General features: G+C 44.4%; 1 protein-coding gene across 1 annotated transcript; it reads right to left on the bottom strand.

The window, feature by feature from the left end:
- Nucleotides 1-11269: 11269 nt before the first annotated feature.
- On the bottom strand, nucleotides 11270-25308 carry LOC310824037 (NAD-dependent protein deacetylase sirtuin-1-like; the record flags this gene model as incomplete). The annotated part of the gene is given in 14 exon segments (XM_083696931.1): nucleotides 11270-12298; nucleotides 12407-12639; nucleotides 13683-13892; nucleotides 14670-14788; nucleotides 15435-16336; nucleotides 21515-22019; nucleotides 22100-22283; nucleotides 22434-22513; nucleotides 22589-22622; nucleotides 22626-22707; nucleotides 22709-22734; nucleotides 24439-24591; nucleotides 24856-24939; nucleotides 25252-25308. Coding segments are annotated over 9 exon segments (1128 nt in total). The 3' UTR covers nucleotides 11270-12298; nucleotides 12407-12639; nucleotides 13683-13892; nucleotides 14670-14788; nucleotides 15435-16336; nucleotides 21515-21591.
- Between the last annotated feature and the right edge of the window lie 694 nt (nucleotides 25309-26002).

Here is a 26002-nt window from a genome sequence, read left to right as displayed (position 1 = left end):
CTCGATTCTCGGTCTGCTGTATGATAGGCACCGCTATGGAAATGAAATTCACGTGTGTGTCTGTTACGACTCCAGATGAAAACTTGTCTACGTCTAGGGGCTGTAGAGGAGTCGCAACAAAAAGGTAGTACATCGGACTTATTGTAGGAATTAAACAGCTAAAGCCACAATTAGACTATATACAGTTATTTTTTTCCTCGGGTCAAACACAACACAAGACACACGCCAAGGAGAAAAGGGAACTACGAGCGGTGCCAAAGCAAAGAAATCATAAACAAAAGTGATGTCCTAAACTAGTGCAATAGTCTATACTATCAGGGCTATGCTAAAGTGCTATGCTACACTAGACTAGAACATACATGGGGCGGCACCCACTCCTAACCTGGTGAATTGTAACAGAGGTGAGCCTACGTGGTGGAAATGTAAACCCATGGGTCTCTTACCTATTCACCTTACCCCTATGGCGTACAATTAACAGACAGACAAATTATGAGAAAAGAAAATAAGTAAACAATGACGTAAATCTAACAAAAGAAACAAACTAAGATGCAAACTAATACGTCGGAGATTCAAACAAACAGGCAACAGCGAGTCGACAGCAAACGCAAGACTACGGTGAAATGGGTCGACTCCCGAGGGGAAGTCCAGCGGAGCTTTTAAAGGACACGGACAGCCCTCTGATTGGTCAGGAACAGTGATGAGTGATGGGGACGAATGTCCAATTGCTGACGGACACCTGAATGTAGAGTGACAGGGTAAGGGAAAAACAGAAGGAAACACAAAACACGACAAGGATACACACACATGTAGGAGTGGGAACGTAACAGTGTCCAAGAGCTTGTCCTGCAGGTGAACGTGGACAAGAGTGTCTTGTCATCAAGGGGTGCTGAAAGTTGTAGCCTGAGCACTCTTTTATCAACTTGAAAGAGTGTAGAGAATTGAGGAATCGCGCTGTTTCGTGACGTACAACGTCTTCAGTTTGTTCTCGCTGTAAAGGAATGAAATAAATAATAATAATAATCATAACCTGTTCATATTCATATCAAATCATTCTCAGGCCTCAATAATTACTCTTTGACAATCAGAATCGGAATTCTTTTATTTGGCCAAGTATATTTGCACATACAGGAAATTGACTTGGTGAGGTTGGTGCATGGACATAAAATAGCAATAATATCTTTGCCACATCCGATTGTCCTGTTGATGTTACGAATCAGAGCTAGTGAACCCAAATGCAGAACACAGAGTCTGGACACAGGTATAACATAATAGAGTATTTAATGAAGGAATTTGGGGGAAGGGGAAGGCAGGGTGGACTGGGCACGCAGGTAGGCAGGGCAGGCAGGCAGGGCAGGATAACGGGTAGTCCAGGCACGGGTCGATACACGGGTAGACAGTTCTAAGAAAGGCAGATAATCCGACAGGGAAATCCAGGCAGGGGTTGAGACACAGGCAGGCAGTTCTAGGGAAGGCAGATAATCTCACAGGGGTTAGGCAGAAGCACAGTCCAGAAAACACTTGTAGATCCGAAACCAGGAATCAACAGACTAGAAATGCTGGGACGTATAGGTAGGAAGTACGATGACAAACTGGCGGGGAATGAATGAAAAACCGGAGTATAAATCACAGAAGGGTCATGAGGAGACGAGCCGCAGGTGTGTAAATGATGACGTTACTATTGGCAGCCACGCCCACACCAAACACAAGAGGGAGAGAAACCGACACTGGCTAGGTGGAAGTGGAGGGCATGACAGTTGACTGGGATCGAGCGAGGCCTTGCTGTATAACTCCAGAACACATGCAGTCGGTAGTTTCTGAAAAATATAAATATTGAATGATTGAAAAATACAGTATAGTATAAATATATATATACACTCACTGGCCACTTTATTAGGTACACCTAGTGTACGAGTTGGACCCCCTTTTGCCTTCAGAACTGCCTTAATTCTTTGTGGCATAAATTCAACATTGTCATGTTCAAGAAACCAGTTTGAAAATTCATAAATTCATTGTCATGTTCAAGAAACCAGTTTGAGATGATGTGAGCTTTGTGACATGGCGCGTTATCCTGCTGGAAGTAGCCATCAGAAGATGGGTACACTGTGGTCATAAAGGGATGGACATGGTCAGCAACAATACTCAGGTAGGCTGTGGCATTTAAACAATGCTCAATTGGTCCTAAGGGGCCCAAAGTGTGCCAAAAAAAAATCCCCCACACCATTACACCACCACCACCAGCCTGAACCGTTGATACAAGGCAGGATGGATCCATGCTTTCATGTTGTTTATGCCAAATTCTGATCCTACCATCTGAATGTCGCAGCAGAAATCGAGACTCATCAGACCAGGCAACGTTTTTCCAATCTTCTATTGTCCAATTTTGGTGAGCCCGTGCAAATCGTAGCCTCAGTTTCCTGTTCTTAGCTGACAGGAGTGGCACCTGGTGTGGTCTTCTGCTGCTGTAGCCCATCTGCTTCAAGGTTCGACGTGTTGTGCGTTCAGAGATGGTCTTCTGCATACCTTGGTTGTAACGAGTGGTTATTTGAGTTACTGTTGCCTTTCTATCATCTCAAACTAGTCTGGCCATTCTCCTCTGACCTCTGGCATCAACAAGGCATTTTCGCCCAGAGAACTGCCGCTCACTGGATATTTTCTCTTTTTCGGACCATTCTCTGTAAACCCTAGAGATGGTTGTACGTGAAAATCCCAGTAGATCAGCAGTTTCTGAAATACTCAGACCAGCCCGTCTGGCACCAACAACCATGCCACGTTCAAAGTCACTTAAATCACCTTTCTTCCCCATTCTGATGCTCGGTTTGAACTTCAGCAGGTCGTCTTGACCATGTCTACATGCCTAAATGCATTGAGTTGCTGCCATGTGATTGGCTGATTCGATATTTGCGTTCACAAGCAGTTGAACAGGTGTACCTAATAAAGTGGCCGGTGAGTGTCGTTGATCGTGATGAAATCAGTGCACAAATACAAAAAGGTAACAAAGCAAATATTTATTTGTTACTGTAATACAGTAAAATGTTCAGCTGACTGAACTGACTGCAAAAAAAATTGTTTTTCGTAGGCCCACAAAAAAGAAAAATATAAAATGCGGTGAAACAGATGTAAATCAGTCCGCATCCTGCCTCCGATCCTGATCAGGCCAGAGGATCTCATCTACATCGCCTGCGATGTTCTCCCTGGCCAAGCAGTGGGGGAAAAAGCGCCTGGCGTGGCGGATCCACCCCTGGTATGTGTCTGCGTGGATGTCGTCACATGCCTCCTCCATTGCCTGAAAAGTGTATACAGTACAGGCAATACATATTTCATAAATGTAAGTCAAAACAACATTACAGTATATGTTTCTCTAAGCACTGTAGATATCCATAGAAACCATAAAGTTACATTACTGTAATTATTGTCGAGAGTATACAAGACTACTGAAGTGGTTACCCACCTATTCTCATCTCTAAATGCCCGGACAACTGAGGCTACCGTGAAGCGGCTCAAATTCGGCTGGACTCGCTGCCCAGCTTTGGTCATTGTTAGGCCATGATTGAGTACATGGTCAACCAAAGAAGCACAGATTTTATTAGACATATTGGCTCACCTTCCTCCTCCTCTTGCTCGCTCTTGCTCTCACTCTTCCTCTCTGTTCTCCATGCTGCTCCATTTTTTCCCCCAACACAGTAGAGGTCACCTGAGGCCTCTTTTATGCTCTGACACATGATTGAAGTGTTTTGCCAATTCAGTTTGAACAGGTGAGAAGTGAGTGGGACCAATTGGTAATTAGGGTGTGGCAACAAAGTGTGCTAAATGATGTGATTTGTTGTGATGAGTTTTGCAAAAATGTGATTTAGAATTGCTGAACAATGGAATTGTGCTTAGAGTTTAGCAGTCTGGAGTCTTGTTATTGATACATGAGCTTCACGTTTTCAGACTTGTGTGCATAGTTCAGTTTTTGTGTGGATACAATGGAGAAAAACTGTAATGTGACACCCCGTGTTAATGTGTCACCTATACATTCGGGGGATGAGAGCCTCCTGCGACATGTCGTAATTAACGATTGGGACAGTCCTGATCATAGTTCTATGGAGAGTCTCATCATCCACGAGGTACGGATACAGCTCTGATCCCCGACCCCTCTTGAATGAAGAAGTAGAGAATAAGATAGAGAAGAAGATGCGCGACCTGAACGTGGCGATGATGGTGGAGTAATACATATGGATGTCAATGATGAGGAACAGCTGAAAGAGGAGGTGGAGACGGGGGGCTGTGGGGGAGGAGGAGGAAGAGGAGAAAAAAGTAGAGAAGACTGTGGTGGGGGAAGAAATGATGCTGGCATCACCAGGGTCTCCATCTCCTTCTCCAACAGCTACAACACCCATGTCTCCATCGCCTCCGCCTACACCACCACCGGAACCCATCGCTCCACCTCTTCCTCCACTTCCAGCACCCATCTCTCCTTTTCCTCCTCTTCTACTCCCGCTCTCTCCTCTATTACCACCACCAGACTACTTTCCATATCGTTCTCCAACACTTACTCCGACATCTCCAGTGTCACCTCCGCCTCTAAGACGTGTCATGACTAGACGTCATAACGACTACTGTCGTAGAACTTAAGTAATGGTATTTTGAAATAAAATACCGTTAACCAGAGCTGTTCATCCAGAGACTTTATTCACAGAGAAAGAAGCCGGTTCAGATTTGCAAAGTTGAACTACTTCCACTTTCGTTACCTGTCTTTTTATAGCCATCACATAGGTCAACGCCCTTCATTCAACAAACTCCTAGTTCCTGTATACATACACCAATAACATTCAAGAACTACATATCGTCATCCAGGGGGCTCCTCCCACCTGACCTAGCGTCAGTCAGTCTGATGAAAGATCAATTGGCCCAGGCTGCTTACACAAGTCATCTGTCCTGGCTGTTTACAACTGTGTTAATTACTCATCTATCCTGTCCTTTGATCACTCTATACTGTTTCCTGCAGCTGCTAATCCATTGTACTCATTGTATTCACACCCTCTAGTGGACTTCTCACTTTAACCTCACCCCTCATTCATTGCACGCTTCAACTATTCTAAGACTATCTGTTGTCCTTTGATCTCTTCACTGGGTGTGGAATTGCTAACCTTGCAATTGTCTTTAAATTTACCATACTACCACACGCCCAGATCGCCCCACCCCTATCCCAGGTACCCACCTATGCTTGTACGCAAACATAGAAAGGAGATTACACTAAGACCTCCTTGCTGGTTCAGCAAAAGGATTAGGACGGGGCATTGGAGTCCCCATACAGATTATGCTCGAGAGGTCTGTATTTGCTTAAACAAACACTCTTATTTGGGGACCCAATTGAGTGTGTCTGCAGGTCACCATACACAACACGTACAGGAACATTGTAAGGTCATTGCCCAAGTTGCGTTCTTTTCTACCCAGGACCGGGAGATGGAACCTCAAGTGGTATGGACTCCTGAAGAACTTTACCATCTAACACAGAATTCTGTGACCTTTTCAAATTCTCAGTCACAATGCAGAAACGATCCTACACAGGCAACAAACGATTACACAGATTTTTCTACTCCCAAGAAGGTAGAAAATGTGCATACTCTACTCAACGCAATAGGTGTTTTCTTACAGTGCTGGGTGAAGATGCCCCAGCCTGTCGGTTATGCAGGAGCTCCAGCACGTAACTATCCCGAAACCCGAGTGCTGAGACTTGAAAACAACAATTACTAACGTCCAAATCTGTTGTTGGATACACCATGGCTGACTTACAGGTTGCCTTTTACCAAAACATTGATAAACAACAGTTGTGAACTGTACTGCAAACCCTCAGATGCTGGATTCTTCCACAGAGAACTCATTGATCTTCTCAAGCAACATACACCAGGTATATACTGTACGTGATCCATCAAATAAAAAAACATTGATGTGAAAGAAGCTACAGTCTATTTACTACTGTTGTCAAAGCTGTGGTGTCATCACTATAGAATTGATAGGATGAATTCTCATTGGCCCTCCTTGCAAACAGCTCTTAATTTAAATGTTATGGTTGAAAGTCGGGTATAAAACAGAAGTAGAGCACAGATTCATTCCCTTCTCTCTTTGTCCTGGTGTGTGGTCTCATCTGAGCCTGTGAGTACTGTAGGAGTGACCATGTGGTCATCCCTAATAATTGTCCACGTTTACAGTATTATTAAAGCCTCATTTGATTCATCCTATTTGACCATTCTTGCACTAATCACTCAACAATTCTTTGCACAGTGTTAAGCAAATTACTTGTCAGATACAATAATATTAAGTTATGCTTTGCTATTAACAATATATCGCCAAAATTCCTTTCCAAGACTCTGTATTGTAACTGTCTTATATTTGGCCTACACTGTCTTTTGATTTCATCCACTTGATGTTCTTACGATGCTGAGGAGTTTGTGTGTGTGTGTGCCATCTTCACCTCAAAGGTTGATGCCGCTGAGGTGGCAGCGCAGATGCAGAAGAGTGAACTGTGTATGTTCCCGGATTTAGCCCACATTGCGAACCAGCATCTGGTCATAGGTTTTCCCTCCTCGATGATGAACATCGGTTTGTAGATATCGTCCGTAGTCAGCATTGCATATAGCACAACATGGAAGAGAATGGGATACAATGCAACTATTACTTGAGAATTACAATCTCTACCTCTATCAAACTAAGTGTAAACAAATGCTCATCCATTTTCAAATCAGACTGTGAGAATCATAAGGATTGAAGAATAATCACAAGCAGTGTATTCACCACGCCTTAGAAGTCCATGCAGCCATGAGAAACACCTAGAAAAGCTACTCAGCAACTCTACATAGTGACTTAAAACAGCCTCTTCTCGAGAACACCAGCTGTGCAGAGGAAGAGTCAAAGAACTTTTGTCATTGTTAAATTGCATTTCCTTAATCCCTTGAGGAGAATTATAGAGGACGTCCTGAACAATCTGAACTGCAGGGATCGTGCCCGCAGATGACAGAAGCCTGCCATCTGAGCCTTAAGAGGCTGTAGTTCTATTGCCCCATAAAGAGCAGCCTTGGACACACAGGAATGCACACCTTTAGTCTAGAATCTAACCAGTCAAACCATAGCTGAAAGGGGGCATGGCATTGGAAGGCCAGCGTCCAGGCACCTTGAGCAGGATAATATTTCGCACTGTAAAGAGGTCCTTGGACACAGAGGCGGACTCAGTAGTTTCGATAAGGGCAAACCCCGTTTATTCACACTCATCAATTGGTCTCGTCGACTTTCCAGTCGCAGCTTTCCAACCTTCCCCAAAAGCAGAGGCACACACATCTTAAACCATTTCGTTAACGAGGCTTCATTCGCAACAGGTGCGCAATCAGCCTCGCTTCCGTAACCCTGACCACGGTCCTGTAGCTCCCTCTACAGGCCGAACACTGCATGTCCCCCGACACGAACCATGCTATTAACCAAGGTTGTTAAGACCCCCAAAACAAACAGAGGAGCTCACAACTTGACACGCACGTCTACACAGGCGATCATCACTGGAGCGTCACCCTCCCAGTCGACAGCACACCTGTTCCCTGTCTCCACTCAGAACACCTGCGAACCATCTGCAATCACCGCCCTATAAGAACCCTGCCTGAACTCCACTCCAGTGCCAGAACGTACTGTGTCCCACGGTAACTCTTCGAGTGTCACATACGGTTCCAGCCTTTGCATTTACGGCATTTAGCAGACGCCTTTATCCAAAGCGACGTACAACAAATACATTTGTTTAAGTAAGTGAATGATCTATCCAACAGTCATCATAAGACAAAATAATCAATGCTCACACCAGGGGCCATTGGCAGTCGTAATGCCAGTAGGCTTGTTTTTTTTATATATATTTTATTAGCAGGAGAGAACTTGTACAGGGGGGTAACAGGGGAGAAGAGGTCTTAGAGTTAGGGTTAGTATAGGGGGGGTAGTGAGGGTGAAGCGGTCATTAGGAAGGACTGTTAAGATGTAGCTTGAAGAGATGGGTTTTCAATCTACGGCGGAAGATCGGAAGTGACTCTGCAGTCAGCAGGGCGCCAATACGGTGAAAAGCCGTGACTGAGTAGCACGGCCACTGCATCCACGTAGAGGCGGCGGTGTCAGGCAGGCAGCCGAGGTGGAGGAGCGGATCTTGCAGGGGTTTGGGGGCTCACAATTGCTTGCAAGTAGGGAGGGGTTGTTCCCTTTGCCGCCCGGTAGGCAAGCACCAGGGTCTTGAATTTGATGCAAGCTGCTACCGGGAGCCAGTGGAGGGTGCGGAGGAGGGGCGTGACATGGGAGAATTTGGGGAGATTGAACACCAGACGAGCGGCAGCGTTCTGGATGAGCTGCAGAGGCCTGATGGAGGAGGCGGGGAGTCCAGCCAAGAGTGCATTGCAGTAGTCAAGGTGAGAGATTACTAGTGCTTGGACCAAAAGTTGTGCTGCTTCTCTGGTGAGGAATGGACGTATCCTTCTGATGTTGTAGAGGAAGAATCTACAGGAGCGTGCTGTCGCTGTGATATTCGCCACACAGGATAAGCGGTTTTCAAGGATCACCCCAAGGTTCTTGGCTGTAAGGAGGTGGTCACAGTAGAGTTTTCTACTGTGATGGAGAAGTTTTGGAGACGGCAGGCTTTCCCTGGGAGGAAGAGCAGCTCAGTCTTGTCAAGGTTGAGCTTTAGGTGGTGGGCTGACATCCAAGCAGAAATGTCTGCAAGACATGCCGAGACACGTGTTGCCACCTGTGAGTCAGAAGGGGGGAAGGAGAGAAAAAGTTGAGTGTCATCTGCGTAGGTGTGGTAGGAGAAACCATGTGAAGAAATTACAGAGCCGAGAGATTTGGTATAGAGAGAGAACAGTAAAGGCCCAAGGACAGAGCACTGGGGGACACCAGTGGTGAGGGGTCGTGGAGAGGACAGCGATCCTCTCCACGTCACCTGGTAGGAGCGATCGGCCAGGTAGGATGCAAACCAGGAGAGTGCAGAGCCAGAGATGCCCAATTCTGAGAGGGTGGAGAGAAGGATTGGGTGGTTTACTGTGTCAAATGCAGCAGACAGGTCCAGAAGAATGAGAACAGAGGAGAGGGAGGAAGCTTGAGCGGAGTGGAGAGCCTCTGTGACAGCGAGGAGAGCAGTTTCAGTAGAGTGCCCAGCTTTAAAGCCGGATTGGTGAGGGTCAAGGAAGTTGTTTTGAAGGAGGTAGTTAGACAGTTGGTTAGAGACAGCACGTTCAAGGGTTTTAGATAAGAAGGAGAGAAGGGATACCGGTCTGTAGTTATGGACAGCAGACGGGTCAAGAGTTGGTTTCTTGAGAAGAGGCTTGACTCTGGCTGTCTTGAAGGCAGCTGGGACAGATCCTGTGGATAGAGAGGAATTGATTAAGGTGGTAAGGAACGGAAGGAGGTCTTTGGAGATGGATTGGAGAAAGGGGGAGGGGATAGGATCGAGGGGGCAGGTGGTTGCCGGCTTGGATGTGACCAGCTTTAGAACATCCTCAGGGGAGAAATCTGGTAAACCAGACTGGGTGTTGCGCAGTGGGTGTGGGAGGAGAGGTAGCATTGTTGGTAAGAGGTAGAGGGAAGGAGCTGCTAATATCATCAACCTTCTTTTCAAAGTAGGTGACAGTCATCGGCAGACAGAGAGGAGGGAGGAGGGGGAGGAGGAGGGTTGAGGAGTGAGGAAAATGTGGAAAAAAAGTTTCCTTGGGTCAGAGACAGAGGATTGAATTTTGGAATGGTAGTATAAGGCTTTAGCAGCTGATGCAGATGAGGGTAGTTGAGGAGGAGAGAGAGATAAGGGTCTAGATCATCAGGAAGGCCAGATTTTCTCCATTTCCTCTCAGCTGCCCGGAGCCCTATTCTACAAGCTTGCAGGGTTTCAGACGGCCAGGGAGCGAGTGGAGCGGATGCTGCCGGCCTTGAGATCTGTGGACAGAGAGAGTCGAAGGATGAGAAAAGAGAGGACAGGAGGGTGGAGGAAGCTGCGTCAGTGGATAGAAGAGAGAAGGATTCAACAGAGGGTAGGGCAGATAAGACAGAGGAAGAAAGAGTGGTGAGTGAGAGGGTGCGCAGGCCGTGACAAGAGGACACAGTGTGGGTAGAGACTGGTTGGGAGGGTGAGCATTTGAGAGGGAGGGAGAAGGATACAAAATGATGGTCCGAAACTAGAAGAGGGGTAACAGTGAGGTTTGAGGTATGGGAGGATCTTGTGAAGACAAGGTCAAGCTGATTGCCCGCCTTATGAGTGGGAGGAGAGTGGGACAGGGTAAGGCTGAAGGAGGATACAAGGTCAAGCGCTCCAGACGAGTGAAGCTTCTCCGACTGGATGTTGAAGTCTCCCAGTAGTGTGAGCGGTGTGCCGTCCTCAGGGAAGGAGCTGAGAAGGACATTGATCTCATCTAAGAAGTGTCCAAGCTGACCTGGAGGACGATAGACAACAACAATGTGATTTTTTGCCGAGGGAGAGGGTTAGTGGGAAAAGTATACACAATACACGTGGGGTAATAAAGACATTATCAAGATAGAATAAAAATACTTCGTAGTATGGCCTTCCTCGATGGACTCCACAGATAGACTCCTATGTCTTTGTGTCTTCGTGTCAGGAGGCTGTCGCTCTGCGCTCGTTACGAAATAAATGCAGATTCTGATGATGACGAGCAGGGTGGCATCCCCTCCCACCTGATGATCAGTTAACGACCAGACAGGTTTCACCACTCACTCAACCCCAAATGTATTAGTCGTGGTCCAGGGTGAGCAGGAGTTAAATAGTGTTTAGGCCCTCCCACTGGAGACTGACAGCACTTCACAGCTAATTGACTTCAAACAGATGGCTTCCAATAGAAACTACTTAAGGCAGGATAGCGAAACAAACAACTCTTAATAGCACTCTGATTAGAGACAGATTAACTGACTTACTCAGGCTAGAGAACAGGCTTCAGGCAGGATAGCCACTGGAAAAACAAACAACTCCTAATAGCACTGACTAGAAACAAGATTAAACTAACTTACTCACACTGGAGAACAGGCTTCACCACTCACTCAATCCCAAATGTATTAGTTTCCATCACGATGATCGGCAGAGGTGGGAGTAAGTCACACATGTGCAAGTCACAAGCAAGTCACAAGTTACTGTGATGAGAATCAAGCAAGTCAAGTCGAGTCCCTGCAAAAAAGTCAAGCATGTCAAGTCATTGTTCAGGTCAATACAGTGTTCAATACAAAATTCTGATCTACCCCAGTTTCCACATTTAAATCAGTTAAAAGACAGTGGTCAGGAAAAGTTGAGTTTTATTTTCAACATTAACGAAAACTGTTGCAGTCTGCTTACACCTTATAAATCTTAGTGATATTTGACATTTTGTGGCAATCAATAACAAGCCTTCTGAATGAACAACAATGGAGAGTGGGGCTCTAAAATTATAATAGACCTAAAGGGCTCTAAAGTGAAAACAGAAATACTACACAAAAAATTTACAATGTTAAGCCTCCTGCCCTGGCTCCCCTTCAGGAGGGTCACACCATTTCTCCTTGGCCTATTAACACATCTGTCTAAGGTGCTTCTCATATGACACTGTGTATTGTTTTCCTCCTTAACCGTTTCTGTGCACAAAAAAGTATTGCATCAAAGCCAAATACAACTAAATAGTGTATAAAATAAAAAGAAGTATTTAAAAATAAATAATAAATAAATACAAATCTATAGCCTAAAATGTAAACATTACTGACATTACGTCAAACCATGAAAACTTATTCAAACTATTCAAGTATAATGGTTAGTATGCCACTAAATAGCGTTCTTCAAGCACGCCTGACTTTTATGGGACATGCTATTCATGTTATTTTGTCCTGTCCATAAGCACACTAGCTAGCGGCAAGCTGGTAGCGATCTTGCTGCCTAGAAACACAAGGTGAAGAGCCACTTACAATGTGTTGCATTTGCAAAAAATGAAATTTGATAGCACTTTGTCACTCAATTGTGAGCGATGGGGTCGCATTTTCACCCCGCCATGGCTGAACACACGTTCAACAGGTGCACTTGATGCAGGGACTGCCATAACTCTTACCGCCACCTTGAACAAAGACGTGACGGTGTGCCTGTTCATGGCCCAAAACTGAAGGCAGCTCTGTCCATCACAAATGTCCAAATAGTGGTTCAACTGAATTTGGGGACCGGAACTTCTTGAATCTCTCCTCTGTTTTTTGTGGTATGCTGACAACAGCCCAGACTGACTCTCTGACTCTGCCATTTGGTCCTGCTCATGGGTTGGGGTGGTCTTGCACGCCTCTTTGAGAATCAAGTCTGAAACACAAGCAAAAACAGTAGTCACAAAATGCACTCGTGTTGAATACTGCATACCCACAGTCATAACACATAACTGATTAAGATCAAAAGTTGCTTTGGATGTACTTGTTAGGCGAGGACTGTCGCGTGGAACCAATAACGCCACAGGGAGCGGAGGAAAACAATATTGCCCAATATTGCCTGAATATTATAATAATAATTAATAGGGAAAAAGGGGAATGGGGACGAGTGGAGAATCCAAAGAGAGTAGTCCAGGGTCGGCAGGCGGACGGGTAGTCGGACAAGCAGTGGGTCGAGCAGGCGGGGAGGTCGACGAGGAGGAACCAAGGAGGTCGGGACTGCAGGAGGGGAAACACAGGAGACAAGGGGTGAGGCAACGACGAGGAGACGGAAAGAAAACACTGGCGGGCTGAAGCGTAGCGATGAGAATACTCTAGAGCAGGGGTGGCCAACACGCGGCTCGCGAGCCGCATGCGGCTCTTTGCTCATTAATGTGCGGCTCTTCTTTTTAAAAATGATTTTCTATTTAAAAACATAAATAATAAAATAAAAATAAAAAATGGAATACACATTACATCTTACATTAACTTGTATTTGTCATATTTTTACTCATTTTAATTTGGGAGTTATACGTTTAAATCTGCATCCTACTGCCGAATGTGTGAATTAGTTGAGTAACGTTAACTTATTGCTGTAGCAGCGGAACCAATCCACTGAACTAGCGAACCAATCACATACCTTGAAATTGAAAAAAAAAGTGCTTCAGCGCGGGTTCATGATTTTGCTGGTGAGGTCTTTGCATGACATGTCTGAATTGTTTGGCTAGTAATCATCGTTCAAAATGGCAGGAAAAAGTGAAACCAAACGAAAATATGAAGAACACCGAACGTTTTTAGAGGATTGGGAGAGTTTGTATTTTTTTGTTGAACGCAATGGAAAACCCTTCTGTCTAATATGCCAGACATCATTAGCCAATTTCAAGGCGTCAAATCTAAAACGCCATTTCACCTCACTGCATGCTGCCGTAGACCAGGAATTCCCAAAAGGTACAGCACTCCACACGCAAAAGCTGAACATGTTGAAAGGTCAGTCCGAAAAACAAACGCAGTTGTTTCGCAAATTCGCCAAACACGCTGATATCGTTACAATGGCCAGCTATCAGGTCGCGTGGAACATTGCCCGTGTTCTAACTGACACACACGTGAAGGAACTACTTCGAGTGGCCACAACCGACTACAAGCCATTATAATTATGAAAAAGTTATTTAATTGCAAGGTGCGCGTGCGTGTGCGTACGCACTATGTGGCTCTTTGCAGTAGCCATGGCAATTTTTTTGGCTCATAGTCTCTGACTGGTTGGCCACCCCTGCTCTAGAGGTTACCATATGGTCACAGTACGTTCTGGCAGTGGACTGAAGCTCAGGCAGGATTTAAGTTGGCTGTTGATTGGAGATGGGTTGTAGGTGCGTTGATTGGGGATCGGGTCCAGGTGCGCTGTCGACTGGGAAGACGCTCCAGTGATGACCGCCGCGGCCTCGAGGTGGTGCCAGAGGGTCGGTTAGGAGGGGGAACCGTAACAGTACTCTTCATATCTGTAGACAGAAGAGCGAGAACAAAAGATTTAGCCCACATTATAATCTTCATTGCATAGTTAATCATTAGAAATCTAGTTTAGACCCATGAAAGCAAGAATCAAATTATTAATATTAACCCTGGAACTGCAGACAGTCTTTTTTTTTTTTTAAATATGTTTTTAAGGCATTTCTGCTTTATTGGGATAGAGACAGTAGAGATTGACAGGAAGGATGGGAGAGAGAGGAGGGATGACATGCAAGATAGGTCGAGGGTCGGAATCGAACCAGGAACCTTGCGATTACGTGGTAAGCGCATTAGTGTGCTACGCCACTAAGCGCCCCTCAAACAGGAAGTCTGATCAAAATATTAACAGCATAACAGTCAGAAGCCTAGGTAAGCCCATTTCACATACTGAAGTTCAATTTCTGTGAATTGGCTGTTTTAAAATCCACTGAAATGTTCATACGTGAAAACAAAATGTGTTAATATGCAATGTCAGATGGTACAATGGCATGTCATGAGAAGAACGTTACACCTGTAGCCATTTAGTCATGAGCACGCAGCTGTGTTGGGAATTCTTCTGCTGTTCCTATCAGAATTAGAGTGTTTGAGATTGATTGTGAAACAAGTGATTATCCTTTCCTAATCAGCGAGTGTGAGATTGTAGGCCGAATCAAAAATGGTACGAAGAGTAGTGTATTTGCCACACCTAAGAAACCCGTAAAGCTGTAAGAAACACAATTCCAGTAAAACATCACTTAACCACTGAAAACCCGGTGTCAGAGAAAACACACCGTTCATTTGTGCACTAGAGGTAGAGTCCAACAAAGACATTTATCATTGCCTTCTGGATGACCGGCATCTGGTCCTAGGTTTCCCTCCTCGATGGTGAACATCGGTTTGTAGGCAACGTCTGTGTTAGGCACAGCAGATAGCAGGACATGGAAAGAAAGAATACAAGCAACTATTACTTGAGAATCACAATGGAGTTCCTCTGCTGCCTCTATCCAACTAGTGTATGAGTGAGTAACGAGTCATCCAAACAAAATCTGAAAATATTAGAATCATAAGGATAGAAGAATAATCACAACCGTGATTCACCATGCCTAGAAGCCCATGCAACCGTGAGAACCTAAAGCTACTCAGCGACTGAATCTACATAGTGACTTGAAAGCATCCTCTTCCTAGAGGACACCGGAAGTTCACTTAGAAGAAGAATAAAAGACTAAACATGCTAAATTGTTTCCTTAGTCCCTGAGAGACTAAGAGGACTTGTAATATATATATTTTTAAAACTGCAGGAATTGCCCACATCTGACAACCTGTCATCTAAGCCTAGGAGCTGTATTTCTGTAGTTTTGCTGCCCCATTCACATGCAGCCTTGGAACACAAACGGGACATAGTCTAGATGTAACCAGTCTAACCGTAACTGAAGGGGGGGACATAGCAGGCCGCATCCAGGCACATTGAGCAGGATAATAATTCACACCAAGCTCTGAACCAAATTAGTTAAGACCCCGAAAACAATAGAAGAGCTGCATCGCAACTCTAAACCCACACGTCTGGAAGAAGGACTCTCGCAAGTCAGCGACAACCTGCATCCAAGTGCAAAGATAGCGAGTGCACAGTAAACATGCCTTCTCCCGCAAGGATAGCGCCCCTAAACAGAAATGTAGGAGAAAATGTAAAAGAAGCAAAAGTTATCCAGATCCTTATATATACACACACCATTAGAATAAACAGATGTATTACATATGCGCAAAATATTGCCTACAAGCGAAGCTACCCAAGTTAACCCATGTGTGCCGACTGCCGCGCGACATCTACCGCCGGTTGCACCCGAGCTCTACCACGTGAGCACCCGAATGTCGTGTCGTGTCGCGGAAAATCAATCAGACATACAAGTGCGTTCGGCGAACCACACGACATTTGGGTGCTCACGTGGTTTTAAAAAATCAACAAGACCCGCCTCATGTGTATTTGAACCAATGACAGTGCATTATATGCTGCACTCATGAAAATTACAACAAATCAAAAATGCTGCGCTGCGCAGCAACTGGCGGCAAATTCAAATGTGCGTAACGCAGCAACCGGCGGTAGATGCAATGCTGCGTAGCGCAGCATCCGGCACAAATGGGTTAAACACGCTGGTCCGTATGGATACATTGTTGTATCTCAAACTAATACTGCTTGTCCTTTCTTCCATGGTCTCGATATTTGTATGGTCAACCACGGGCAAGTCTACCGAACCGTTTCCATAACGGAGGAGGGAAACCCTGACCCGAGGAGGGTTCGCTGCTTGTCTCCGGTTCCTGTGCAACAATGCATACTGTCCCTGGACGTATACACTCCTCGCTCCTCCCGCTTTGGCACGGCAACCTCAGCAGCTTCAACCACTGACATATCACTGCCACCTTGATGAAGATGGGTTGATGGTCCTCAGCTGCTTATGAACGTTACCTAGATTGAATTTAGTAGAAAATGTTAAAGCTCAAAGGTGCGGAGTCATGTTGTTTAGAATGCATGGCATGTCGCAATCATTTCGGTACAGTGTTACGTGTACAGTACCAGTCAAAAGTTTGGACACACCTTCTCATTCAATGGTTTTTCTTTATTTTTATTATTTTCTACATTATAGATTAATACTGAAGATATCAAAACTATGAAAGAACACATATGGAATTATGTAGTAAACAAAAAGTGTTAAACAAACCAGAATATGTTTTATATTTTAGATCCTTCAAAGTAGCCACCTTTTGCTTTGATGACAGCTTTGCACACTTCTGGCATTCTCTCAATCAGATTCATGAGGTAGTCACCTGGAATGGTTTTCAATTAACAGGTGTGCCTTGTCAAGAGTTAATTTCTGGAATTTCTTGCCTTCTTAATGTGTTTGAGACCATCAGTTGTGTTGTGCAGAGGTTGGGTTGGTACACAGTTCTATACAGTGAAGAGCCCTATTCGACTACTGTTCTAATCCATATTATGGCAAGAACCACTCAACTAAGTAAAGAGAAACAACAGTCCATCATTACTTTAAGACATGAAGGTCAGTCAATCCGGAAAATGTCAAGAGCTTTGAATGTATCCTCAAGTGCAGTCGCGAAAACCATCAAATGCTATGATGAAACTGGCTCTCATGAGGACTGCCCCAGGAAAGGAAGACCAAGAGTTACCTCTGCTGCAGAGGATAAATTCATTAGAGTTACCAGCCTCAGAAACCGCAAATTAACAGCACCTCAGATTAGAGCCCACATAAATGCTTCACAGAGTTCAAGTAGCAGACACATCAACATCAACTGTTCAGAGGAGACTGCATGAATCAGGCCTTCATGGTCGAATTTCTGCAAAGAAGCCACTACTGAGGAAGAACAAGAAGAAGAAGAGAATTGCTTGGGCCAAGAAACACAAGGAATGGACATTAGACAAGTGGAAATCTGCACTTTGGTCCGATGAGTCCAAATTTGAGATTTTGTGTCTTTGTGAGACGCAGAAAAGGTGAGTGGATGGTTTCTACATGTGTGAAGCATGGGGGAGGAGGTGTGATGGTGTGGGGGTGCTTTGTAGGTGACACTGTTGGTGATTTATTCAAAATTCAAGGCACACTTAACCAGCATGGCTACCACAGCATTCTGCAGCGACATGCCATCCCATCTGGTTTGCGCTTAGTGGGACCATCATTTGTTTTTCAACAGGACAATGACCCCAAACACACCTCCAGGCTATGTAAGGGCTATTTGACCAAGAAGGAGAGTGATGGAGTGCTGCGTCAGATGACCTGGCCCCACAATCACCCGACCTAAACCCAATTGAGATGGTTTGGGATGAGTTGGGCCGCAGAGTGAAGGCAAAGCAGCCAACAAGTGCTCAGCACCTCTGGGAACTCCTTCAAGACTGTTGGAAAACCATTCCAGGTGACTACCTCATGAAGCTGATTGAGAGAATGCCAAGAGTGTGCAAAGCTGTCATCAAAACAAAAGGTGGCTACTTTGAAGAATCTAAAATATAAAACATATTCTGGTTTGTTTAACACTTTTTTGTTTACTACACAATTCCATATGTGTTCCTTCATAGTTTTGATGTCTTCAATATTAATCTACAATGTAGAAAATAATAAAAAATAAAGAAAAACCATTGAATGAGAAGGTGTGTCCAAACTTTTGACTGGTACTGTACATGTACACAAGTCGTATTTAATATTGGATCACAATTGTAGTTCTAGTCAAACAATTACAGTTCATTCGGAAAGTATTCAGACCCCTTAACTTTTTCCACATTATGTTACAGCCTTATTCTAAAATGGATGCAATTATTTTTTTTCCTCATCAATCTACACACAATACCCCATAAAGGTTTTTTAGAAATGTTTGCTAATTTATTAAAAATAAAAAACTGAAATCATATTTACATAAGTATTCAGACCCTTTGCTATGACTCAACTGGGCTCAGGTGCATCCTGTTTCCATTGATCATCCTTGAGATATTTCTACGACTTGATTGGAGTCCACCTGTAAATTGATTGAACATGATTTGGAACGGCACACACCTGTCAATCAAGTCCCACAGTTGACAGTGCATGTCAGAGCAAAAACCAGGCCATGAGGTCGAAGGAATTGTTCGTAGACCTCCGAGACAGGATTGTGTCGAGGCACAAATTCTGCAATATTGAAGGTCCCCAAGAACACAGTAGCCTCCATCATTCTTAAATGGAAGAAGTTTGGAACCACCAACACTCTACCTAGAGCTGGCCGCCCGGCCAAACTGAGCAATAGGGGGAGAAGGGCCATCGTCAGGGAGGTGACCAAGAACCCAATGGTCACTCTGACAGAGCTCCAGAGTTCCTCTGTGGAGATGGGAGAACCTTCCAGAAGGACAACCATCTCTGCAGCACTCCACCAATCAGGCCTTTCTGGTAGAGTGGTCAGACGGAAGCCACTCCTCAGTAAAAAGCACGACAGCCCAGTTCGACAGTTTGGAGTTTGCCAAAAGGCACCTTAAGGACTCAGACCATGAGAAACAAGATTCTCTGGTCTGATGAAACCAAGGAAAACAACCCTAAGCACACAGCCAAGACAATGCAGGAGTGGCAAGTCTCTGAATGTCCTTGAGTGGCCCACCCAGAGCCCGGACTTAAACCCGATCGAACATCTCTGGAGAGACCTGAAAATAGCTGACATCCAACCTGACAGAGCTTGAGAGGATCTGCAAATAAGAATGGGAGACACTCCCCAAATACAGATGTGCCAAGCTTGTCGCGTCATACCCAAGAAGACTTGAGGCTGTAATCGCCTCAAAGGTGCTTCAACAAAGTACTGAACGGTCTGAACTCTTAGGTAAATGTGATCAGTTTTTTATTTTTAATACATTTTAGCCTGAATGCTAAACATGAATAGCAAACATTTCTAAAAACCTGTTTTCACTTTGTCATTATGGGGTAGTGTGTGTAGATTGAGGAAAAAAATTAATTGAATCCATTTGAGAATAAGGCTGTAACATAAGAAAATGTGGGAAGGAAAAAAAACTAAACTGAATACTTTCCAAATGCACTGTATAATTTGTTTTGACATGTTATAAGGATGCATCTGGGAAACATGCCTTGCTGGTTGCATAATTAAAACCATGCCAGAGCTACAAGATCTAAGACATTTAAATCTTTACAGAAGCCTTCAATTTCACCTTGCCATTTGCCGTCAGTGGTAGACAGTCTATACTCTTTGGGGTGGGCAATATACCGGTATGGGTGATATACCGGTATGAAAGTGAATACCGGTATCACGTTGTGCCATGATATGATTTTGGCATATCACGGATATAGTACATTTTCTTTTTTTCCCCAATATATTAGCAGAATGGTAGGTCTATAATTGTTCTAATTCCCAAAACTATACATTACAATTTAGAAATTATTGTTTTATAACATAACAGAATTTATTGTGTCAAGCTACACTCACTGGCCACTTTATTAGGTACACCTGTTCAACTGCTCGGTAATGCAAATATCTAATCAGCCAACCACATGGCAGCAACTAAATGCATTTAGGCATGGTCAAGACGACCTGCTGAAGTTCAAACCGAGCATTAGAATGGGGAAGAAAGGTGATTTAAGTGACTTTGAACGTGGCATGGTTGTTGGTGCCAGACGGGCTGGTCTGAGTATTTCAGAAACTGCTGATCTACTGGGATTTTCACGCACAACCATCTCTAGGGTTTACAGAGAATGGTCCGAAAAAGAGAAAATATCCAGTGAGCGGCAGTTCTCTGGGCGAAAATGCCTTGTTGATGCCAGAGGTCTGAGGAGAATGGCCAGACTGGTTCGAGATGATAGAAAGGCAACAGTAACTCAAATAATCACTCGTTACAACCAAGGTATGCAGAAGACCATCTCTGAACGCACAACACGTCGAACCTTGAAGCAGATGGGCTACAAAAGGGGGTCCACCCCAACACTAGCAAAGTGTACCTAATAAAGTGGCTGGTGGATGTATATGCCTGCCTCTATCCTGTGCTCCCTTGCACCATGCCCACACACCTCAACAGCCATGTGCGTCATGTGCCAAGTGTTGCCAGCTTGGCCATCAGAAAACTAAATTGTATGAACTAACCGTGCAAACGAGAAGCATTTAAAAATGAGTAAAAACCTGGAAGATGCTTGTGCAATTGAGGCTGCTGATGACGAAGAATTAGTTCAGAAAAAAGGTGCTTCGTCTGACATTTGGAACTGGTTTGGATTCAAAATATCCGACCTCAACCAAGACACTATCGTCTGCAAGCTGTCAGCAGCCTGTGACTGCGAAAGGAGGTAAGACGACCAACCTCTTCCATCACCTCAAAATCATGTCCGGAATGCAGGCAGCAGTCAACCCCAGCAGCAGAGCACGTTCGAAAGCTAAGTAGCCCACACCCACCCACTCAAACATCACTAAAAGCATCATTCTCCGCCGGTTGTCCCTATGACAAAAAAGCAAACAGAGAGAGATAACTAGTGCCATAGTTTAGCACTGGTGGCAACATTGTCACATGCCACAGGTCAACACTGAAACCAGACTGTTGATAGGCTTGTTTTTCTGGTGAGAGATGGAAGTAGTATGCACACGACTGGGTGATACTTTTTTTTTGTTATTGAAACATGTGGGAGTAAGCATCTCTAAAGTGGAACTACCCATTTTCATGTTGTTGTTTAATTCTGCTCTTAATATTCATCTATTCATTGTTTCATTTGTTGAAATGTTGTTCCTGGCTGACTTGAAAAAAGGTTGTAGGTCCTATGTAGGAAAAAGGTCCTATGTAGCAAATATTTTATCCTGCATTTTTGCACTTTTATCCTGCAGTTTATCATGCACTTTATTTGTTGAGAAGGTCAAAAAGTTCAATTATTTGCAAGATTATATGCATAATAAAAAGATTCACAAGTGTACATTTTTGTCCCATGTCTTTCTCTAGTTTTATCAGGTTAAAAGCAATCTGTCATCTATAAACATTGCAGGGCTCATAAAATGTGGTTCAGAAAAAAATATATGTATATCGTGATATGATATCGTTCAGAGTGTGGAAAATATCTCAATATGAAATTTAGGCTATATTGCCAACCCCTACTGTGTATGAAGTGTGATTTAGATTACTTCAAAATTAAGATCTTACTCTCAAGGCGTTTGCTGATTGGAGACGATGCTGGATGAGTCGAGTCAGTCGAACTTCAACGTTGATGTTGAGGTCATTTAATTCCAGGGCCTCTTCTCTCCGAGTTCCCACTGTTTGTGATTCTGAATTCTCTCCTCATTGGTTTGACAGGGTTCTGGGGGTGCTCCATCGATTTCATTAGTATCAGCGACAATCTGAGTTTCTGTCTCCTCCAAGGCCTTGACTAATGAGTGTGCATGATGGTTCTTCTGTTCTTCTATTGGCTTACTGTGAGTAGAAAAGGCCTCACAAGGTGGTTGGTCGGTGGGAGTGGGTAACCGAGGGGGTTTCTCGGTGATCTCATTGAGTCTTAAGGAGTTGTAGGACAGTTGCTCGAAGTCTCCACCCAATCGATGGCAGAGCTCATTGATGATATCACAGTCTCCAAGTAGCTCAATGTCAAAGTTGAAGTGAGGCAGCTGCTCCCGATTAATCAGAACTTGAGGCACTTCATGAGGAATGGAGCCTGTATGGAAAAAACAAGAGGTCGCCTGTTACACATGCATGACTAAAAAACATCACTTGTATGAAACATTTCAAACTTACTTGGGATAAGTGCTACTGGTCGCACATTTAGTGAAGACCCAATGACAACAAGGAGGTCCACTTCATCCTTATCCTGCTTCATTGCTCTGTGAAACAATTCTGGAAGATTCTCTCCGAAGAATACAATATCTGGCTTCATGATCGCCAGAAGGATCTCTAGACAATGTGGACAGTGAGGGACAACCTGGAAGAGGGATTTGTATTCAATAACGGTAGGAAATCTGCAAACAATGAGAATTCAGCAGTCCGGTAACTAATGTAAATATAGTGAAAGAGAAAGTACATTGCATTTCATACAGATATGTATCAAAATAGGAACAATATTTGCAAATACCTGATTAAAGATATCTTCCCTTATGGCCTCACAGTCAACCTTGTGCTTACAGACGAGGCAGGACGCTGTTGCAAAAGACCCTGAAACACAGTGTGCGTCATAATTGTGGACCCATTACCAACTAACTGAATAAAAGGTTGCCATGTATTATTTACCATGACACTGGATGATCCTTTGTACCCCAGCCACTTATTCTAGGGTGTCAATGTTCTGAGTGTAGTTGCGTAGTAGCTTTCCCTGCTTATCCAGCATAGATATGAATTTGTGACAGAGAAGGTTGGAACTGTCCAGGGTAGATCTCCTGCAACAAAGCAGAACAATCCAACCCACGTTTTACCTCCAATATGCTAAAAATAAGTGGTTCCCATGTAGGACACCAGTCTATGCCAGTGGAGGTAGAAATCGGAAGACAGGCTCAATAATGCATGGAATGGTATCAAACACACATTGCAATGAGCCCGTCCTCCGATTTCTACCTCCACCAGCCGCCCCTGGTCTATGCATTAAATCAAACACATGATGCAATATGACATTTAAAAGCATAGCAGGGTTGGGGTTGGTTGAATTTCAATTCATTCAATTCAGGAAGTAAATTGAAATCACTATTCAATGATTGGAAGTGGGGAATTTATTTTCAATGATTTCTCAATAAACTGAAAAAGAAGCTTTTTCTACATCTAATGCTTTTTTGTTTTTTTATTATTATTGTAAATTCAAATCACTTCTTGAATTGGCTGAATTTAAATAGAATTTACCCAAGCCCTGATGTACACTCACCGGCCACTTTATTAGGTACACCTGTTCAACTGCTCGGTAACGCAAACATCTCATCACATGGCAGCAACTCAATGCATTTAGGCATGTAGACATGGTCAAGACGACCTGCTGAAGTTCAAACCGAGCATCAGAATGGGGAAGAAAGGTGATTTAAGTGAATTTGAACGTGGCATGGTTGTTGGAGCCAGACGGGCTGGTCTGAGTATTTCAGAAACTGCTGATCTACTGGGACTTTCACGCACAACCATCTCTAGGGTTTACAGAGAATAGTCCAAAAAAGAGAAAATATCCAGTGAGCGGCAGTTCTCTGGGCGAAAATGCCTTGTTGACGCCAGAGGTCAGAGGAGAATGGCCAGACTGGTTCGAGATGATAGAAAGGCAACAGTAATTCAAATAACCACTCGTTACAACCAAGGTATGCAGAAGACCATCTCTGAACGCACAACACGTCGAACCTTGAAGCAGATGGGCTACAGCAGCAGAAGACCACACCGGGTGCCACTCCTGTCAGCCAAGAACAAGAAACTGAGGCTACAATTTGCACGGGCTCACCAAAATTGGACAATAGAAGATTGGAAAAACGTTGCCTGGTCTGATGAGTCTCGATTTCTGCTGCAACATTCAGATGGTAGGGTCAGAATTTGGCATAAACAACATGAAAGCATGGATCCATCCTGCCTTGTATCAACGGTTCAGGCTGGTGGTGGTGGTGTAATGGTGTGGGGGATATTTTCTTGGCACACTTTGGGCCCCTTAGTACCAATTGAGCATTGTTTAAACGCCACAGCCTACCTGAGTATTGTTGCTGACCATATCCATCCCTTTATGACCACAGTGTACCCATCTTCTGATGGCTACTTCCAGCAGGATAACGCGCCATGTCACAAAGCTTAAATCATCTCAAACTGGTTTCTTGAACATGACAATGAGTTCACTGTATTCCAATGGCCTCCAGTCACCAGATCTCAATCCACTAGAGCACCTTTGGGATGTGGTGGAACGGGAGAGTCGCATCATGGATGTGCAGCCGACAAATCTGCAGCAACTGCATGATGCTATCATGTCAATATGGACCAAAATCTGAGGAATGTTTCCAGCACCTTGTTGAATCTATGCCACAAAGAATTAAGGCAGTTCTGAAGGCAAAAGGGGGTCCAACTCGGTACTAGCAAGCTGTACCTAATAAAGTGGCCAGTGAGTGTATAGACAATACATTCAGTCCACAAACCTTAGCAAACTTAAAAAAGGGCCTTGGGTCTCTTCTGAAGTGCTCTATATCAAACATTGCTTGAGGGTCTGGAAGATCAGGGAAATCTATTGCCAGCCGCGCATAAATACCATCTCTGGATCGAAGGTCTGGTATTCCACAAGAAACAGACACCTGGAAAAAAGGACAAATTCTCAGTCCTACTTCTGCAACAGTAAAACAGTGATTGAAACTTCAACTTTCCTATTTGATAATCTGGTATTGCTATTGCCTTATGTGTAATCATTGCACCGAAATTAGTTGCATAATAAACAAAGACGAAGCACATTGTTATGAGCATCCTTCATGTGCAGACTTTTTGTTGGGGATGTCAGTTTGAACTTGGCTAAAGACACAAGATACAGCAAAAGTTCATAGTAATGTGAATAGTGCACATACCCCAGCGCCAGTTAGCACAAGGATCTTCTTGATTTCATGAAGTATCCTGACCATGTCCTCCAGGGTGTTTACGTCTTTGCGCTTCTTTCAAACCGATATGTATCAAACATGAACATTTACATGGCGCCCCCCGTGGCAGACGTGTTTGTTTGTCCCGCTCTCGAATGCCGGCGTTTTCTTTTGTTTTGTGTGTTTTTTGTTTTATCTACAGTGCACACATGCCATGCACTGCTGACATACAACAGACAGGCATTGCTGGACATCGACAACTCACACAGTCTTCCTGTTTTTACTGGTTTTATACCACCGGAGCTACAACTCATTGTACGTTCCCGCAGCCATCACCATCACCCCCGGGAAGGCCCCGGAGCACCGAGCTGGAGTGAGCTAACTGACCCCAGGAGAGCGCTTCGGAAACGGCGACGCAAGCGGGGCAAGAGAGGAGGCCTCCATGCTAGGCTAAAATATCGCGCTAGCCGACCACCGCTACCCAGCCTCTTGCTAGCTAACGTGCGGTCTCTGGAAAACAAGCTGGACGAACTAAGAGCCAGGACTACAACACAGCGGGAAATAAGAGAGTGCAGTGCTCTAATTTTCACCGAGACCTGGCTTTCAGACAAAGTCCCAGAATGCGCCGTTCAGCTACAGACTCACTCCGTACACCGAGGAGACAGGACTGCAGCCTCCGGTAAGACCAAAGGGGGAGGTGTGTGTATGTTTATCAACAACTCGTGGTGTGGCGACATACGGACCGTTCACAAGCACTGTTCGCCAGATGTGGAGTTTTTGCTGCTGAAATGCCGTCCCTATTATCTACCGAGGGAATTTACTGCTGTGTTTTTGGCCGCTGTTTACATCCCCCCGCGAGCTAACTCCACGAAGCTATAGAAACTGCTCATCCTGATGCTGTTTTTATCGCCGTCGGCGACTTTAACCAGTGCAATTTACGGACTGTATTTCCCAAATACTATCAACATGTGGATATTCCCACCCGTGAGAAGAATACACTGGATCATGTTTACAGCAGTATACGCAGTGCATACAAGGCTGCACCCCGCCCCCACTTTGGACACTCGGACCACATCTCGTTGTTCCTGTATCCAGCCTACAGACAAAGACTGAAACAGATAAACCCTGTCACGAAACA

This window comes from Argentina silus (genome assembly GCF_951799395.1).
Source record: "Argentina silus genome assembly, chromosome: Y".
NCBI classification, from domain to species: domain Eukaryota; kingdom Metazoa; phylum Chordata; class Actinopteri; order Argentiniformes; family Argentinidae; genus Argentina; species Argentina silus.
Note: the sequence above shows the minus strand (reverse complement) of the source record. Positions and strands in the feature narration are given on the sequence as shown.